The sequence below is a fragment of the Pleurodeles waltl genome, chromosome 4_2 (assembly GCF_031143425.1).
Source record: "Pleurodeles waltl isolate 20211129_DDA chromosome 4_2, aPleWal1.hap1.20221129, whole genome shotgun sequence".
Lineage (NCBI taxonomy): Eukaryota > Metazoa > Chordata > Amphibia > Caudata > Salamandridae > Pleurodeles > Pleurodeles waltl.
This window is the reverse complement of record NC_090443.1, coordinates 686,034,351-686,049,832: the sequence shown is the minus strand read 5'-3', so window position 1 is coordinate 686,049,832 and position 15,482 is coordinate 686,034,351. Positions and strand designations below refer to the sequence as shown.

The window sequence follows — 15,482 nt, the reverse complement described above, 5'->3', positions numbered from 1 at the left end:
ATTTCCACAACGGGATTAGATCAGTTGCGGCCTGGATGGAGGCCAGCTCCCTCAAGCTCATCTCGGAGAAGACAGAGATCCTCGTAATCGGCCCCCCCTTCTGCCTGGAACGACTCCTGGTGGCCCACTGCTCTGGGAAATGCCCCTTTCCCCCACAGACCATGCGCGCAACCTGGGCATCATCCTGGACTCCTCTCTATCCATGTTCCGCCAAGTCAACGCAGTCTGTTCATCATGCTTTCACACCCTCCAACTCCTGTGGAAGATTTTCAAGTGGATTCCCTCTGATCCAAGAAAGTCACCCATGCACTCATCACTCGCAAACTGGACTACGGCAACGCAATCTATGCTGGCATCACCAAGAACTTCAATCAAGACTACAAAGAGTTCTGAATGCAGCAGCCAGATTCATCCTGGACATCCCCCGACACAGCCACATCGCCTCCCATCTCAGAGACCTACACTGGCTCCCAGCCAACAAGTGCATCACATACAAAATTCTGATCCACACCTACAAGGCATGGCACAACATAGGACCAGCTTACCTCAATCACCGCCTCATCTTCTACGTACCCAACAGACATCCTTTCCTCCCAGCTCGACCTTGCTGCCGTCCCCAAGATACGGAAATGCACAGCAGGAGGAAGATCCTTCTCCTACCTGGCAGCCCGGACATGGAACACGCTACCTCTCAAGCTCAGGCACACCGCCTCACTGAAGCAGTTCAGGAAGGACCTCAAGACCTGGCTCCTGACTGAGCAGCACGCCTACAAACAGCGCCTTGAGACACTATAGGTGATTAGCCATGCTCTACAAATCCATGATTGTTTGATTGATTTATGGGGGCACCCTATGTAGAGTAAATGGAATCTAGATTGGTGGTCTCAATTGAAATACTGGTATAAGCCGACATAAGAGCGTGCATAAGCAGGAAAAAGACAGTGATATGCCACGGTCGAGCATGTCCCTTTGTCTTTGAGAACTAAAACTAGGTTTAAAAAAAGACTCCAATCTTCCCATTAAAATTAATTTTTCGATTTGTGTATATTTCTTATTTGTGAATTAAAAATAATATGCCATTTTGTAGACTTTTTTGATCTGTACTTATTTCTCTATTTTTGTGTGTTGTTTTGGAGGTTCATTTCATGGGCAGTTCTTATGCTCGGTCCGGTTTCCAGGGAGAGGTCCACAGAAGTCAAAAGGTTAAGGACCACTGCTATGGTTAATTGTCCAAATGCAATCTGAAATATCCTCTTTGATTTCAATGCAGATTTCAACCATGATTAGACAGTGGGCAGTGGGGGCACAACAAAGGGAACCTACTGGTACTCAGGGGTTTATGGTCTGCGCCGAGCAACCGTTTTCATGATGCTGGCAGATTGTTCCATCCTGCATTAACCAGCAGCTGCCAACACCGCCCTTAGACGTACCCGTGGAGTGCACAACAGCAGGTAACCAAGGAGCAGCAGAGAGAGCGCGCTTCTCCAAGGAGGAGACCGCGGGATGCGGTTTCAAGATGTCGGGCGGTTTTACAGAAGGCAGCTGCTGAAGGCGCGCTCTTAAGCTGCCAGGTGCTTCAGATCACATTGTAATTTAAAACATCTACGCACGCACCTTGCCGCTGCCAGATGGGGAATTCAATTAACGTGAAAGGAAACCATAACAGTGTTTTACAACACGCTGCTTTAAAACGCCCTGACCCAATTTAATTTTCTAAGTGGCTGCGGTGTTGATGGGGGGGACGGTAGTGCTCCGCGATTACATTGTTAATCTTAAACCTTTATATTGTCAGATAGAAACGTACGGCTGGTAGTTGAATAGATTCAAGGCGATGAAAGTATGCTTCAGCATCAATTGACGCTCCTACGCTGGCAACAACCTTTGCGAGACTAAAAGTGCAAAAAATAAATATTTGTAAAAAAAAACATTTTTAAGGTGCACTTAAGCCTAAATTCCACGTGATCTCAACAGCCTTCATTACCTAAATGACTCAAAATCAATGTAAGTTTACTGAAGGCTGTCTAAAAAGCAGTATGTGTGCCTTGCGTGCCATTAAGTTGTGTGTGAAATGAGGAAAAATGATTGTAATTCTGGCCACCACTTCCCATATTCAGATAATCAATGTAAATCGTTTTGTTCCATCTCACACCCAGCACAAAATCTGGAGTGCAGACGGGACAGATGCACAGAAGTGATATAATGGACCTCATTTATATAAAGTTAGTGGAATCGGCTGCTATGCCTGGATGTTCCATTAAAGCCCTAGCATTGCCCTAGCTAACCAGGTTCCACGGACAAAAAATAAACAGGTGACTTAAAGCCCTATTTACGTAATGTAGTTTAAAGTACTTTCCTTCCCCACTAGGAAGTGCTTAATTGTGCGGCGGTTGCAGGTGGTGGGCACCAGCACTTAATTTTCATATCCAGACGTTGATCCAGAGGAACAGGCAGAAGGCAGAAAAGAGAAAGAGAAATATAGGAAAACCGTGACAAAGGGATACAGCATGAACAAAAAAGAATCTAAAAGAGTAAGATAAAGAGTCCGGAGAAGAAAGAGACATAGGGTCGAACTCAAGAATTGGCACCTTTGGTATTCGGCAAGCCTGCCTTCAGCAGCAACGCAGTGCACTCCTAAGAAATATCGTGGGTCCCCTGCATTAAGTGTTTTTTAACACATTAAGCACTGCCTTAGCCCCTCTGCAACATACAGGAAGGATGCTACGGGGGGTTTAGGGCGGGAGTAAGAGTTAACAATGTGACTAATCAGGGCCACAGGGTGGATGATGCCACTTCTGCTGCTTCAAGTTTTTGATGTATTGACACCCATGGGTTGTATCCTCTGTCTGTCCCATACAGCAGTACGTTATTAACAGGCCTGCCAACAATGAAGAATCACATTAAGTAAACTCACAAATTGTTTGTTTGGTTGTTAATGTGGAGGCTACCCCGTGATCAGAAGTGTTTTCTATGCAAGAACAACTAGTAACACACTTTTGTTTGTATACTAAACGCTAATGGAAAAAAGGAGCAAGAACCCATTCTACACTGGGTAACAAAATTAAGATTTAGATGTACACATCTTCATTTAGGATGTATCACAAATGCTGCCCTGAGTTACCACATGCAGACGAAGGAATCGTGCCTTACCTGGCAGCCCCGTTTTTCGATCTCCTCTATGCATTTCTCCATTAGGAGAGGAACCATCAAGCCGGCATTTTCCATCTCAACAACTTTTCGAGCTTCCACCCCAAACATGACCGGCTCCCGATTCACCCCACTGCTATTGAACGAGTTCTCCCTCTGGTCCATGAGGGTGATTTTCACATAGATAAGCCCCCTGGGCTCCAGTTTGACCGCCAAATGGTGCATCTTTGTCACTCTGAAAAGGGAAGGCAAGACGACTGTCCCGTGACAACAGACGCGATTTTTACGAGGTGCAGGATCCCAGCTAAATACCACCAGCTTCAGATGCTGGGCATTTTCGAGGTCTATGTTGAAAGTGTGGTCCATGTCTAAAAACGCAGTCCTGCAAGTAAGTAAGGCTGTCCTTGCCTTATTCACTGAATCAACCTGAATAGCACAAAACACATCCTTGGTATCAATTCGTGGTGGCTTCAAATCCTCTGCCCCATAGAAGTGGACACTCATGAGACCTGATATATAGTGTGAACATTTTGGTTGATCAGAAAAATTGTAGTGCCTAAATGCATCAATGTCAATGTCACTTTTATTGTTATTGCTCTGAAGGGCTTCTTTTCCTTTATTGGCTCTGTTCTCAGGTGCATGCTTACCTGATTTTGTTAATAGCTCGGGGGAGTCACCATCACTGAGGTAACCACCTTTACTAGAGGACTTTGAATTTCCTGTTGTTTTCTTTTTGCAGCTGTGCTGAGAGGAGACACTAGTGTCCAAATGGTATCGGCTGATCACGTTGCGGCTTGCAGCTGCAGTGTTCCCAGAGGCTAGAGAAGAGGGGTGTTTTGAGCTCTGGCAATTCCCCTTAGGTGAAGAAGAGGAGTTGTCATAACTAGTATGGCTTGAACCTCCTTTGACGCTCAGCTTCCTGCTGAGTTCAGGAAGCTTTTTCATCTTCATGGAGAGTTTGCGCACAGTTCGAGGAGATTTAATTTTATCTGGGAAAGACCAGTTCATCGGGCCTCCTTTTTTCACAGGGCTAGGGCTTGAAGGTGGCGAGAACTCTGGTATGCTGGCCTTGTTCCCAGGATCTAAATAAAAAAGTACAATCAGAATTGGTTTATCATTGTTTTTATAATCATCACCCCACGTAATAGTTTAGCATTCTGTTAGGAATTAGCATAACTAAAGGTACCTCTATAAAGACAAATACTTTTACAAAGGTATTCCAGGTCAGCCATACTAACTTTATTAAACGTTTCAATGCAGAGTTAGTTCAGGAAACAAAAACTCAGCTGTAGATGTGATGATACCTTTTAGTGGACCAAAACAAATAATACATGAATGTTACAGACTTTTGAATATATATCTGAGAGAGAATCCACTGTGATCCCTAAGTGGTCATGAACACTTAGACGCGATTCCGTAACACTGCTGTGCTACTTTTGTTAGTCCAACGAACAGTATCACTGCCTCCACTGAGCTTAATATAAAACATCTGATCACATAAAAATATACAAATAAAATAATTAATAAAACAGTTATGGTATTGTTTAAATGCTTAGGGTCTCATTAGGAGTTTGGCGGTCAGGCGAGCAGTCATACTGGTGACGCACACCGCCCAACCCCCAAGCAAATTACAATGTTCCTGTTGGGCTAAGCGGCAGGAACAGTGCTATGATACTGGTCGCAGCTCCCTTAAGGGAGCAGAGGCCAATACGGTAGCACACAGCACCATCGGAATGCCCACTGTGTGCAAAGCAGACAGTACGCATTCTAATAGTGCTGGGCAGGGGGGCCCCTGCAGTGCCCATGCCAGGGGCATGGGCAGGGCCGGGATCCCCCTGAGGCCCCCAGCACTGGCTTTCCGCCAGCTTTTCCATGGTGCAGTGATCGCCATAGAAAGACTGGTGGAAAGCTAGGTTGTAATCAGCACAGCGCCGCCGAATTCAGCACTGCTATGGATGAGTATAAATCAGACCGCCGTCAGCATGCCCAGAGTGCTGTTCCAGGCAGGGACGGCGGTCCCCTGGCAGGTCCACCCACCAGGGTTGTAATGTGGCGGTCACACTACCTGGAGTGCAGTGGTCCAACCGACACTGCAAATGTGGCGGTCCTCGGAATACCACACTCATAACAAGGCCCTTAGTAGTTGAAATATGCCTAACAATTAAGCAAAACATGACAACAAAGTGAAACATTATGCACACTGAAGAATGCAAGGAATAAAAATTGATAATATTATATTGGACTGAACTTCAAATACTGCTAAATTTAAAATAAGTTTAAAATACAAGCAAATGACTCATCTTTCCCTTTATTATTATAAGAGATAAATGGATACACATTCCAGAAAGGAAGAGTGCCTACTGCTTAAGCATTTCATTTAATAATATTCTCCTGAAAGGCTTCATTGGAATTGCTGGGATTAGAACTCTGTCAGGAAGACAAGACAAGGTGGGCGAGCTTTTATGGTCAGAGCAACCCAGCGTTGGAATCAATTACCTCCCTCGCTTAGATCCTTGTTTGATGTACTGCGCTTTAGGAAAGCCCTGAAAACTTGTCTCTTTCCTAAATAATCCCCTCTTTACATCTTAGCACTTTTTAGCTTTTTAACTCTTCTTTCTTAGTCCAAGTAGAGGCTTAGAGCCACGATACCAGTATGTTGACAGTGCGCTCCATAAATGTTTTGAATAAATAAATAAACTCTTGGCCTGCAAATCATAGTAGATATTGCTGGTGAGCATTAAAATCTGAGCAACCTTGACAGCTGTATTTGTTTATTAAGGCCTTACCTCACTTAGTTACAACTGATACCTTTTTTATTTTTAACATGGAGGCTTATAACACAGAGGAATGTTTTTTTTTTCTGGAATGCTTAACATGTTCATTTTAGTATTTTATATCTATTTATTTGGTAGCTTTCAAAAGTACTTAATGGCAAGTATGAAAAGAATGTTCAATAGTGATCATCAAAAATGGACATTGTTCATGGAGATGAGCAGGATTAGTGAACTGCAACTCCAGCATGAACAAATAAAATGAGAAGAGTGGTCTGTGTTGAAAGAGGATAAATGATGGCAGCTTACAGATCACTGAATCAATACGTCATACCATTTGGATCAGCATATTCAATATTAAATAACAAAGAACCCATGGATAGTAAACACAGTAAAGAAGAACTTGTAGCAGTTGACCAACAGAAGGGAACACCGATGGTTACAGAGGGAGGAAGGTATGGACAAAGCTGGAACCATAAAGCTGCCCAGTGAAACACTGCAAATTCTATTTCATATGGTTCCAAGCAAGAGTAGTTAATGGTCCAATGCTCTCCAGAATAGTTTGGATGTGGAGTGCTTCCCTCAAACAAATTCTGAAAGATCTTCACTTCAGGATCTACAGTACCCAGCAAAAACATTATTTATCTACAGCAGCAAACCCATGCCACACCACAGCAATATATAGACATATCTCCCAGTCTTCCACATGCTTCGAACACTGCACAAGTGTTTTGGAAGGAGGTGTGGATAAAAAAAACAAAAAAATAGACAGGAAGATAAAGTCCAGGAGACACAGTGAAATGGGTAAAATAAAGGAGGGTGAAAGAAAGACTATCCAGAGGAAGACCGATAGAAAGAGAAGGGGGGGAAACAGTGATAGAAAGTGAAATAAAAAGTAAGTAAGCTACAGTTTGAGGTGGAAAGATGCAAACTACAAGCCTCTAGAACATGTCAGATCAAACCTATATTGCGTTTCTTAAGACTAAGCTTGTGGAGCTCCACAAATGAGAAATAGGGAATTCCGATTTTCACTTCCTACACAGGAATTTATAAGATTATCTCATTGTAGAAATTATGTTTAATTTACTTGACTGGAACCTAGGCTATAATTTAACCACACAAGGCCAGACATTACATCTGTATTCTATGAATGTACATAGAACAAGCCAGGCTCAGTTCACAACATTTTCCTGTGGCAGTGTTCTCCCTAAAAATCAACCCAAAATAAGGTTTGACCATAATATTGTGGTCAGATTGTCTTTGCTACAGAAATATTTAAATGTAAACATATTGCTTTTATAATTCTTTACAATAATATGAAAGTTTAAAATAGATTACTATAATATCGTTTTTATAAAGTTGTTTTACTTTTTTGTATGTTTTTATTTCATTATTTATGTTGTGAAATGTATGTCATTAGTTTAAATAATATTACAGTAATGTAAAATAACATTTTGTGTGTGTTAGGATTATTTGGGGATTGGAGTCCTTTTCATTATGATTTGTTAACTTTGATGATTAATTTTATATTATTTGCCTTTTATTTCTTTGTTTACATATTAATAAATATTTTTAAAATCATAACTATGTTTGAATTTTGGGTTATGGGATTACTTCAGGATTTTGGATAGGTAGTGGTTTGTTAGTTATTAATGTTAATTGATTAATTTAACTCTTATTTATTTGCTTAAATATTTCATAACGTTTTAAAATATTTCCTTAATAAATTATAATTATGGGTTTTGCAATTGGGGGATATGGTGGGAAGCATGTAAATATTATATACTTTTAAAAGGGTAATTGAATAAAGTATGAATTATGCTAGTGGTTTTATCTATACATCTGTTATCTAAATATTTAAATGTTTGTATTTTAGAAAAATGTCTAAATATTTGTTTAATAAACGATTACAATTTATTTAATGATACAATGCTGACTTGGGAGCTGGGGACTACAAGTCCCACACGCTACAGGGCTGAGGGGGAGGCCCTTAGCCCTCACACCACCTGGCCTGTGTCATCAGCACTTTATAATGAAGAGGGAACTCCTGCAGCAGGGAACGCTGCCAGGCGAAGACCAGGCAAAAAGCGGGCCTATCTGCACCCGTCTGAGTCTGGACGAGGAACGGCTGGGCCGGGGCTCAGCTATTCTACTGACCCAAGAGAACAACATTGGCAGGCGGCGTAGAATGGGTAAGCGCAAGGCCACTTCTATCATTCCCACGGCTATTGAATGCCAATCAGTGGGGTCTATCACAAGTTATCTGAACACTGCAGTGAACGTTATTAACTCGGAAATTGTAACTGTAGAAGAATGACTAGGTGCCACAAGGAAGTCACTATCCCTCATAACTGGCTCAGCCCAGGCAGGCCCTGCTTTAGCCATGATTACATCTCCCAATGAGCACCTTGGGGATCCTTCTGGAGGCTCTAGCATTGATCTTAGCTCCACACCAAATATTGTGCCAAATAACCTGTGTGTATCCCATGAGATTAATGAAATATCGGTAGCTACCTCATAGAGAGAAAAGGGCTGTGCGAATTCATCGATTAAGGAGGTCTCTGAATCAACACTGCTAAATCTAAAAGAAGTGTATGGCCTTCCAAAGCTGCAAAGTCTTGTTAATAAAATTCTTGAGAATGCGCAAATGGGCCATGAGGACAGAGGCTCAGCTTGTGATAGAGAACCAATTAAACAGGACCAAATTCTGAACTCAGTTGCTTGGGGGTCCCCAGCTTCCAATAATGATTCAGTGGGGGTCCCCAGGAGTCAAAAGGTTGGGAACCACTACTATACAAGATATCACTAGGCCATGTGCAGTTACAGTGTCAACACATAACCGATACGCTGCCCTTGACAATGTTGATTGACTACATGGCAATTAGGTTTCACCAGTTAATTGCAGCCGAGATGTTGGGGTGCCCAGTCCAGCTGTAACATTTGACCTCTTTGCCTTAAATTTTAGTCCACTGAACTGACAAACAGTTTCTTAAAGGATAATATAGGTGATCACGCCCTCCTAGTTTACTCATTTGTGATGGTTGCCACTCCCAAGGACCAGCCTATTGAGGAGGTCAAACTCCTGCAGGACAGTGACCACTCAATGGATGGTCATGTCAGTTCTCAGCACTGTCTTCTTGTAAGTCATCTCAGCTCATGTGTTACCGAGTGCTGTAATCTTAGCAACGGAGTGTGTGTACTTTACTGGAATACTGCAGGAATTAGAAGCAAAGTGTCTGACAATAACTGGGTCAGATATGTGTCAAACTATCAAGTGGCCTGTCTTCAGGAGACCTGGTCCTGCACAAATGCACATATAAATGTTTTTGATTTAATATACACTCCAGCGACCAAGGTATCCTCAGAGTGAGATGATGGTGGCCTTTTAACACTGGCGAGCACTACATTTCTGGTCAAAATCAGGAATGTTTATTTAGATTCTGTTTTTTTTTTTCAAATTATTGCTTCACAATTATAGAGTTTCCTCTCATAGTGCTGATTTATTTTTACAATAATAATTTTGATAAAAACAATGTTACTGTTATTGCTTCTCTTGAAAATGCTATTGATGTAATACTGGCTGGGATGACAGTTGACTTTGTTATAATATGGAGGGGGATTTTAGTCATGGACTATGTACTGACTCTAATGATAAACTACGTGGAGTGGGAACTGAAGACTCCTGTGACTTTTCCCATTTTGGGTATAACCCATGTGGTAACTTGATGAACATTTTGTTAATGATGTACGACCTCCTTATAGCAGTTGACCTTGTGCCCCAATAGATTCTCAACAAGGTCACATTTACAGGCAAAGGCAATGGTTCTATGATAGATTTTATCGCACTTTCTAAATCTTGACTTGAGAGGGTGTGTAAGTTTACTATCAGGGTATACCCAAAAAGCGATCACAACCCGTTGGAACTTTGTCTCAGTTTAAAGCTCCCCATGGCGAACTCTAGTCAGAGGGTCGCCCCAGCTGAATGTTTTGGAAATAGGGAATTACATCTTAAATGGAACGGTGTTGATCCGAAGATGTTAGTGTTAGTCCTGGGGAGTCAAAGTGAGCTTTTTGACCTATGCCTGAGTACCGACCCCAATCTGATTGGGGTCATGGAGGCGATTCAGGGAATATGCAAAAAGGCAGCTGAACTCCTCACACTAGTTCCTAAACAACAAGCTTGTAGGAACACACAATGGTTTAATGCACCCTCTTCTCATGCACAGAGTAATTTGTTACAAGCCCTAAAATCCTGCCCGAGAGACACAGGGAAGATCAGGAAGCTTAGAAGGAATTTCAAAGAAACAGTGGATACAAGGAAACAAAAGGTCAGAAGGGAGGCTTGAGAAAAACTAACTGTTGTCTGTGCTAATAATGATACAACCAAGTTTTGGGAAATAGTGAATGCTCCTTTTTTCTCAAATTGCCTTGCAACTCAGACAGATGCAACAATTACCATACGTGCCTGGGTGGAGCATTTCTCAGCAGTATAGGGCTCTCATATTGCACCAACGACCTCTTATGCTAATCCCTCAAAGATTCCTAGATTGAGCAGTATTAAACAGCTAACCATTTCCCTGAAGGACATTGTGTCTGCTGTGGAATGGTGTCCATCTAATGAAGCACCTCGACTGACGGAGTCCCTAAGGTTTGGGGCTGTGGACCGTGCTCAACCCCATTTAAAATTAGGAAAGGAGTTAGGCAGGGCTGAGAACTGGCCCCTTTTCTTTTTAACTTTTACATTAATGCGCTTGTTGGAAGTATGGCAGAGGTAGAAGCAGATTCACCGCAGGTGGGAGAAAGGTCACTGCCAGTGTCAATGTATGTAGACAATTGTGTCTTAATGCCCATGACAGGGGTTCCAGAAACTCTTATAGACAGGTTTCTGACCTTTATGTCCGGTTTGGGGCTCTCTACACATAAATCTAATTCTTTTGTTATGGTGTATGGCCAACCTCAGAGTAAGAGACCTTCCTTTCATATCACCAGGGTTCCACTTAAGAATGTTTCCACTTTTACATTTCTTGTGGTCCCGTTAAATAAAGCCAGCTCATGGAAACATCTGATGGATGTTAGGGAAGTGCAACTAAATAAATCCTTATCAGCTCTATTCAAATGTGCTGCCAGACTGAGATCTATGCCATTAGATGCTGCCACCGCTATTTAGAAAGCTAGATGTGCCTCAGTTGCCATCTTTGGTGCAGGAGTACAGAGATTCACTGATTGTTCATCTCTCCAGTTCATTGAGAACAGTTTTTTAAGAAGGCTCCTTTTCCTCCCGAATTCCTGCCCTTAATTTATTGTGCATGAAGAATTAGGGCTTCAATATCTTGAGGACAGGATAAGATTAGCACCGGTCCTACAAAGGCTGTACGTCTGGGCAAGGCTTTGGGCGGTGCACAGGCTGTGATCACCGACTGCCTTAAACTGAGATGGGCTAGCAAAATAGGGTGGCTTGTGCATGTTAAGAGCAATTTGCAGGCAATAGGAAGGACCGATCTCTATGATAACCCGAAAAATATTAATCAGGCCCTTAATAGCGGCGCTAAGCAGGACTTGCTATATCACTCCAAAGACTATAGGTTGTCTTCTAAAATAAAGAAAAAGCTAGTTGAGGCATATTTTCCTCTGTGCACCATAACCGGCATGGAACCTTACTTGATTAAAATCCAGCATCAGCAGAAATTTTATTGGGTTAGATTCAGACTTGGTATTGTTAATTTTTTGGTGTCCTACCCGTCTAATGTTTATAAAAACAAAGGCCTACTACTGTGTCCCTGTGATTCAATATCGGTCCAATCACAATTAGCCCTATACTTTTTCTGTGACCATTACAAAGAGCAGAGGCTGCACATTTTAAGACCCTTATTGCAGAACCTAAATATTAGGAAATGCAGAGAAGTAATGGTGCGCCGACCTCATCAGGGGCCGCCCGCATTTCCAGCATGAACGGAAGAGAAATGCTTGCATTCCTCTTCCGATCGGGGTGGTGGAGATCAGAGAGGCATCAAAGGAAAGAAAGGGCTTTTCCTTTCCTTTGATGTCTTTTTGAGCATTCCTGCAGCCAGATCGCATGGCCATCGGGCTGCAGGAATGCCCACTAGACACCAGGGAGTTTAGCGGCCCCTTGGGCAAAGGCTGCTCTCCAAGGGGGAAGGGGGCATTTTTTTCTCAGGCCATTTCTACCCTCTTTGGGGGTAGATCGGCCTGTTTTAATTAGGCTGATCTGCCCCTAAGCGGGGCAGAAAACACTGGGCACCAGGGATCTTTTTTTTTTTTTTTTACAGGAGGGGAGTGGCCCCTTAGGCAAGGGTCGCTCCCCTGGGGTCCAAATTTATTTTAGGCATTTCTGCCACCCCCCAAGGGGGGGCAGATCGGCCTATTTCTATTAGGCCCATTTGCCCTAGAGGGGGTCAGAAACCACTTAGGCATCAGGGATTGGTGTGTGTGCGTTTTGTTTGGGGGGGGAGGCCGTTGGCAAGGGTAACTCACCATGGGGGCACATCATTGATGGCCATTACTGCCCCTCTTGTGGGCAGATCAACCTATTTTTGTAATGCCCTTCTGCTCCCAAGGGGGACAGAAAGCACACTAGACACCAGGGAAGATCTTAAAAAAAAAAAAAAGAGGGTGGGGGTACAGCGATCCCCCCACCCCAAATAAAGGGGGACAGAATTGTTCGGCCCACCGGTGGGCTGATGGGGCAATTATCCCCGATCCACTCCCTGGGGAGGGGAGGCAGAAAGCCTGCTGGGCCTCCCACCCACCAAATCTCCCTACCAGTGACGTCTGATGATGTCAGCCCGCTGACCTCATAAGAGGTCGCCCCTATTTCCAACGCGATCGGAAGAGAAATGCTTCCATTTCTCTTCCGATCGGGGTGGGGGAGATCAGAGAGGCATCAAAGCAAAGGAAAGGCTTCTCCTTTCCTTTGATGTTTTTATGAGCATTCCTGCAGCCCGATCACATAGCGTTTGCGCTGCAGGAATGCCTACTAGACACCAGGGAGTTTGTTTACTTTTAGTAAACAAACAAGGGGAGCGGCAGGAATGCCCACTAGACACCAGGGAGTTTAGCGGCCCCTTGGGCAAGAACCGCTCTCCAAGGGGTGCATTTTTTGATTAGGCTATTTCGGCCTATTTCAATTAGGATGATCTGCCCCCAAGGGGGGCAGAAAATACTAGGCACCAGGGATAATTTTATATTTTTTTACAGGATGGGAGTGGCCCCTTAGGCCAGGGTCACTCCCCTGGGCCACATTTACTTTAGGCCATTTCTGGCCACCCATAGGGGCAGATCGTCCTATTTCTATTAGGCCCATTTGCCCCCAAGGGGGGCAGAAAGGCCACTAGACTTCAAGGAAGATTTTTTTTCAGCAAAGAGGGTGGGGGTATGGCCATACCACCACCCCAAATAAATGGGAACAAAGTTGTTCTGCCCACCGGTGGCCAATGGGGCAATTACCCCTGATCCACTCCCCGAGGGGGGTGGGGTCAGAAAGCCTACTAGATGCCAGGGATTTAGAAAAAAATGGTGGGGTAGTGGATACCAACCAGTATGGGCATGGTTATGTCCCCACCCCAACTGATGGGGGTAACAGTCTTTCAACTCTCCCCCCTGTGCACTAAAAGATCTTATTCCAACGGCAAGCTAGAGGGCATTTGATTATTTTGGGTTTTGGATTTACATTTGGCCATGAGAGCTTGGCTAACTCTCAAAACTGTCCCAATTGTAATGTTGAGGGCTGCACTTTTTGGACTTTGAGACGCTGCCATGTAGAAAAATCTATGAGATCTAAGCACATCTGAAAACTAAACATCTGGGTGAGTCCAGGGCGGTGTGCTTCACATGCTCCTTGCACCATTTTCTTACGCACAATGCCCTGCAAACCTCCAACTTTGTTTGAAATCAGACATTTTCCCCACCTTTATGTGATGGAACCTTCCGGAATCTGCAGGAATACACAAAATTCCTACCACCCAGCATTGTTGCATCTATACCGATGAAAATTCAGCCCCACTTGTCAGCCTGAAAACGTTTTTTTTCCAAAGTGCCCTTTTGGACTCGCTTTGGTTCCCCCTCAATTTCGGCTTGTTTTTGCCTCTTCCCTGTCACAGGCCCTTGGCCCACCTACACAAGTGAGGTATCATTTTTTATCGGGAGACTGAGGGGAACGTTGAGTGGTAGGAAATTTGTGCTGGTGCAGTGATCCCACACAGAAATGTGATTTTTTTAACCTAAATTTGAGGTTTGCTGAGGTTTCTGGGTAGGAAAACACTGGGGAATCCACGCAAGTCACACCTCCCTGAACTCCCTTGGGTGTCTAGTTTTCAGAAATGTCTGGGTTTGGTAGGTTTCCCTAGATAGCTGCTGAGCCCAGGACCAAAAAGGCAGGTGCCCGCTGGCCCTGCCAAAACAGTTAGTTTTATAATTGATCATTTTGATGTGTCAACGTAGTGTTTTGGGGCATTTCCTGTTGTGGGCACTAGGCCTACCCACAGAAGTAAATTTCCATTTTTATCAGGAGATGTAGGGGAATGCTGGGTGGAAGTTTATGGCTCCCCTCAGATTCCAGAACTTTGCAGCACCGAAATATGAGGATAAAGTGTTTTTATTTCAAATTGTGAGGTTTGCTAAGGATTCTGGGTAAGAGAACCTGGTGAGAGCACCACAAATTACCCCATCGTGGGTTCCCCTAGCTGTCTGGTTTTCAGAAATGTCCAGGTTTGCTAGGTTTTTCTAGGTGCCGGATGAGCTAAAGGCCAAAATCCACAGCTAGGCACTTTCCAAAGAACACGTCCGTTTTCCTAAGAAAAATTTGATGTGTCCAAGTTGTGTTTTGGGGTATTTACTGTCATGGGTACTAGGCCTACCCACACAAGTAAGGTACCATTTGTATCGGGAGCCATGGGGGAACACAGAATAGAAGAACAAGTGTTACTGCCCCTTGTCTTTCTCTACATTTTTTCCTTCCAAATGTAAGAAAGTGTGTAAAAAACATGTCTATTTGAGAAATGCCCTGCAATTCACATCCTAGTATGGGGACCCCGGAATTTAGAGATGTGCCAATAACCACTGCTTCTCAACACCTTATCGTGTGCCCATTTGGGAAATACAAAGGTTTTCTAGAAACCTATTTTTCACTCTTTATATTTCACCAAATGAATTGCTGTATACACAATATACAATGAAAACCCATTGCAAAGTGCAGCTCATATATTGGCACTGGGTACCGAGATTTCTTGATGAACCTACAAGCCCTATATATATCCCCGCAACTAGAAGAGTCCAGCAGACGTTATGGTACATTGCTTTCAAAAATCTGCCCTGGATAGAAAAAGTTATAGAAGAAAACATGGACAGAAATGGCTCTTTTTTTACCTCAATTTCAATATTTGTTTATTTTAGCTGTTACTTTCTGTAGGAAAACCTTGAAAGATCTACACAAATGACACCTTGCTGGATTCAGAATTTTGGCTACCTTACAGAAATGTTTAGCTGTCTGGGAGCCAGCATTGGTTTCACACCCATTTCTGTCACTAACTGGAAGGAGGCTAAAGCACAAAA

The 15,482-nt window shown here is 43.4% G+C and overlaps 1 protein-coding gene across 2 annotated transcripts in view; it reads right to left on the bottom strand.

Annotated features, from left to right (window-relative positions):
* Positions 1-15,482, bottom strand: part of SYDE2 (synapse defective Rho GTPase homolog 2) — a 223,525-nt gene that overhangs the window by 75,638 nt on the left and 132,405 nt on the right. For both annotated transcript variants that reach the window (XM_069232271.1, XM_069232272.1), the window contains one exon: positions 3,148-4,226. In XM_069232271.1, the coding sequence (XP_069088372.1) occupies positions 3,148-4,226 (1,079 nt within the window). The remainder of the gene's footprint in view (positions 1-3,147; positions 4,227-15,482) is intronic.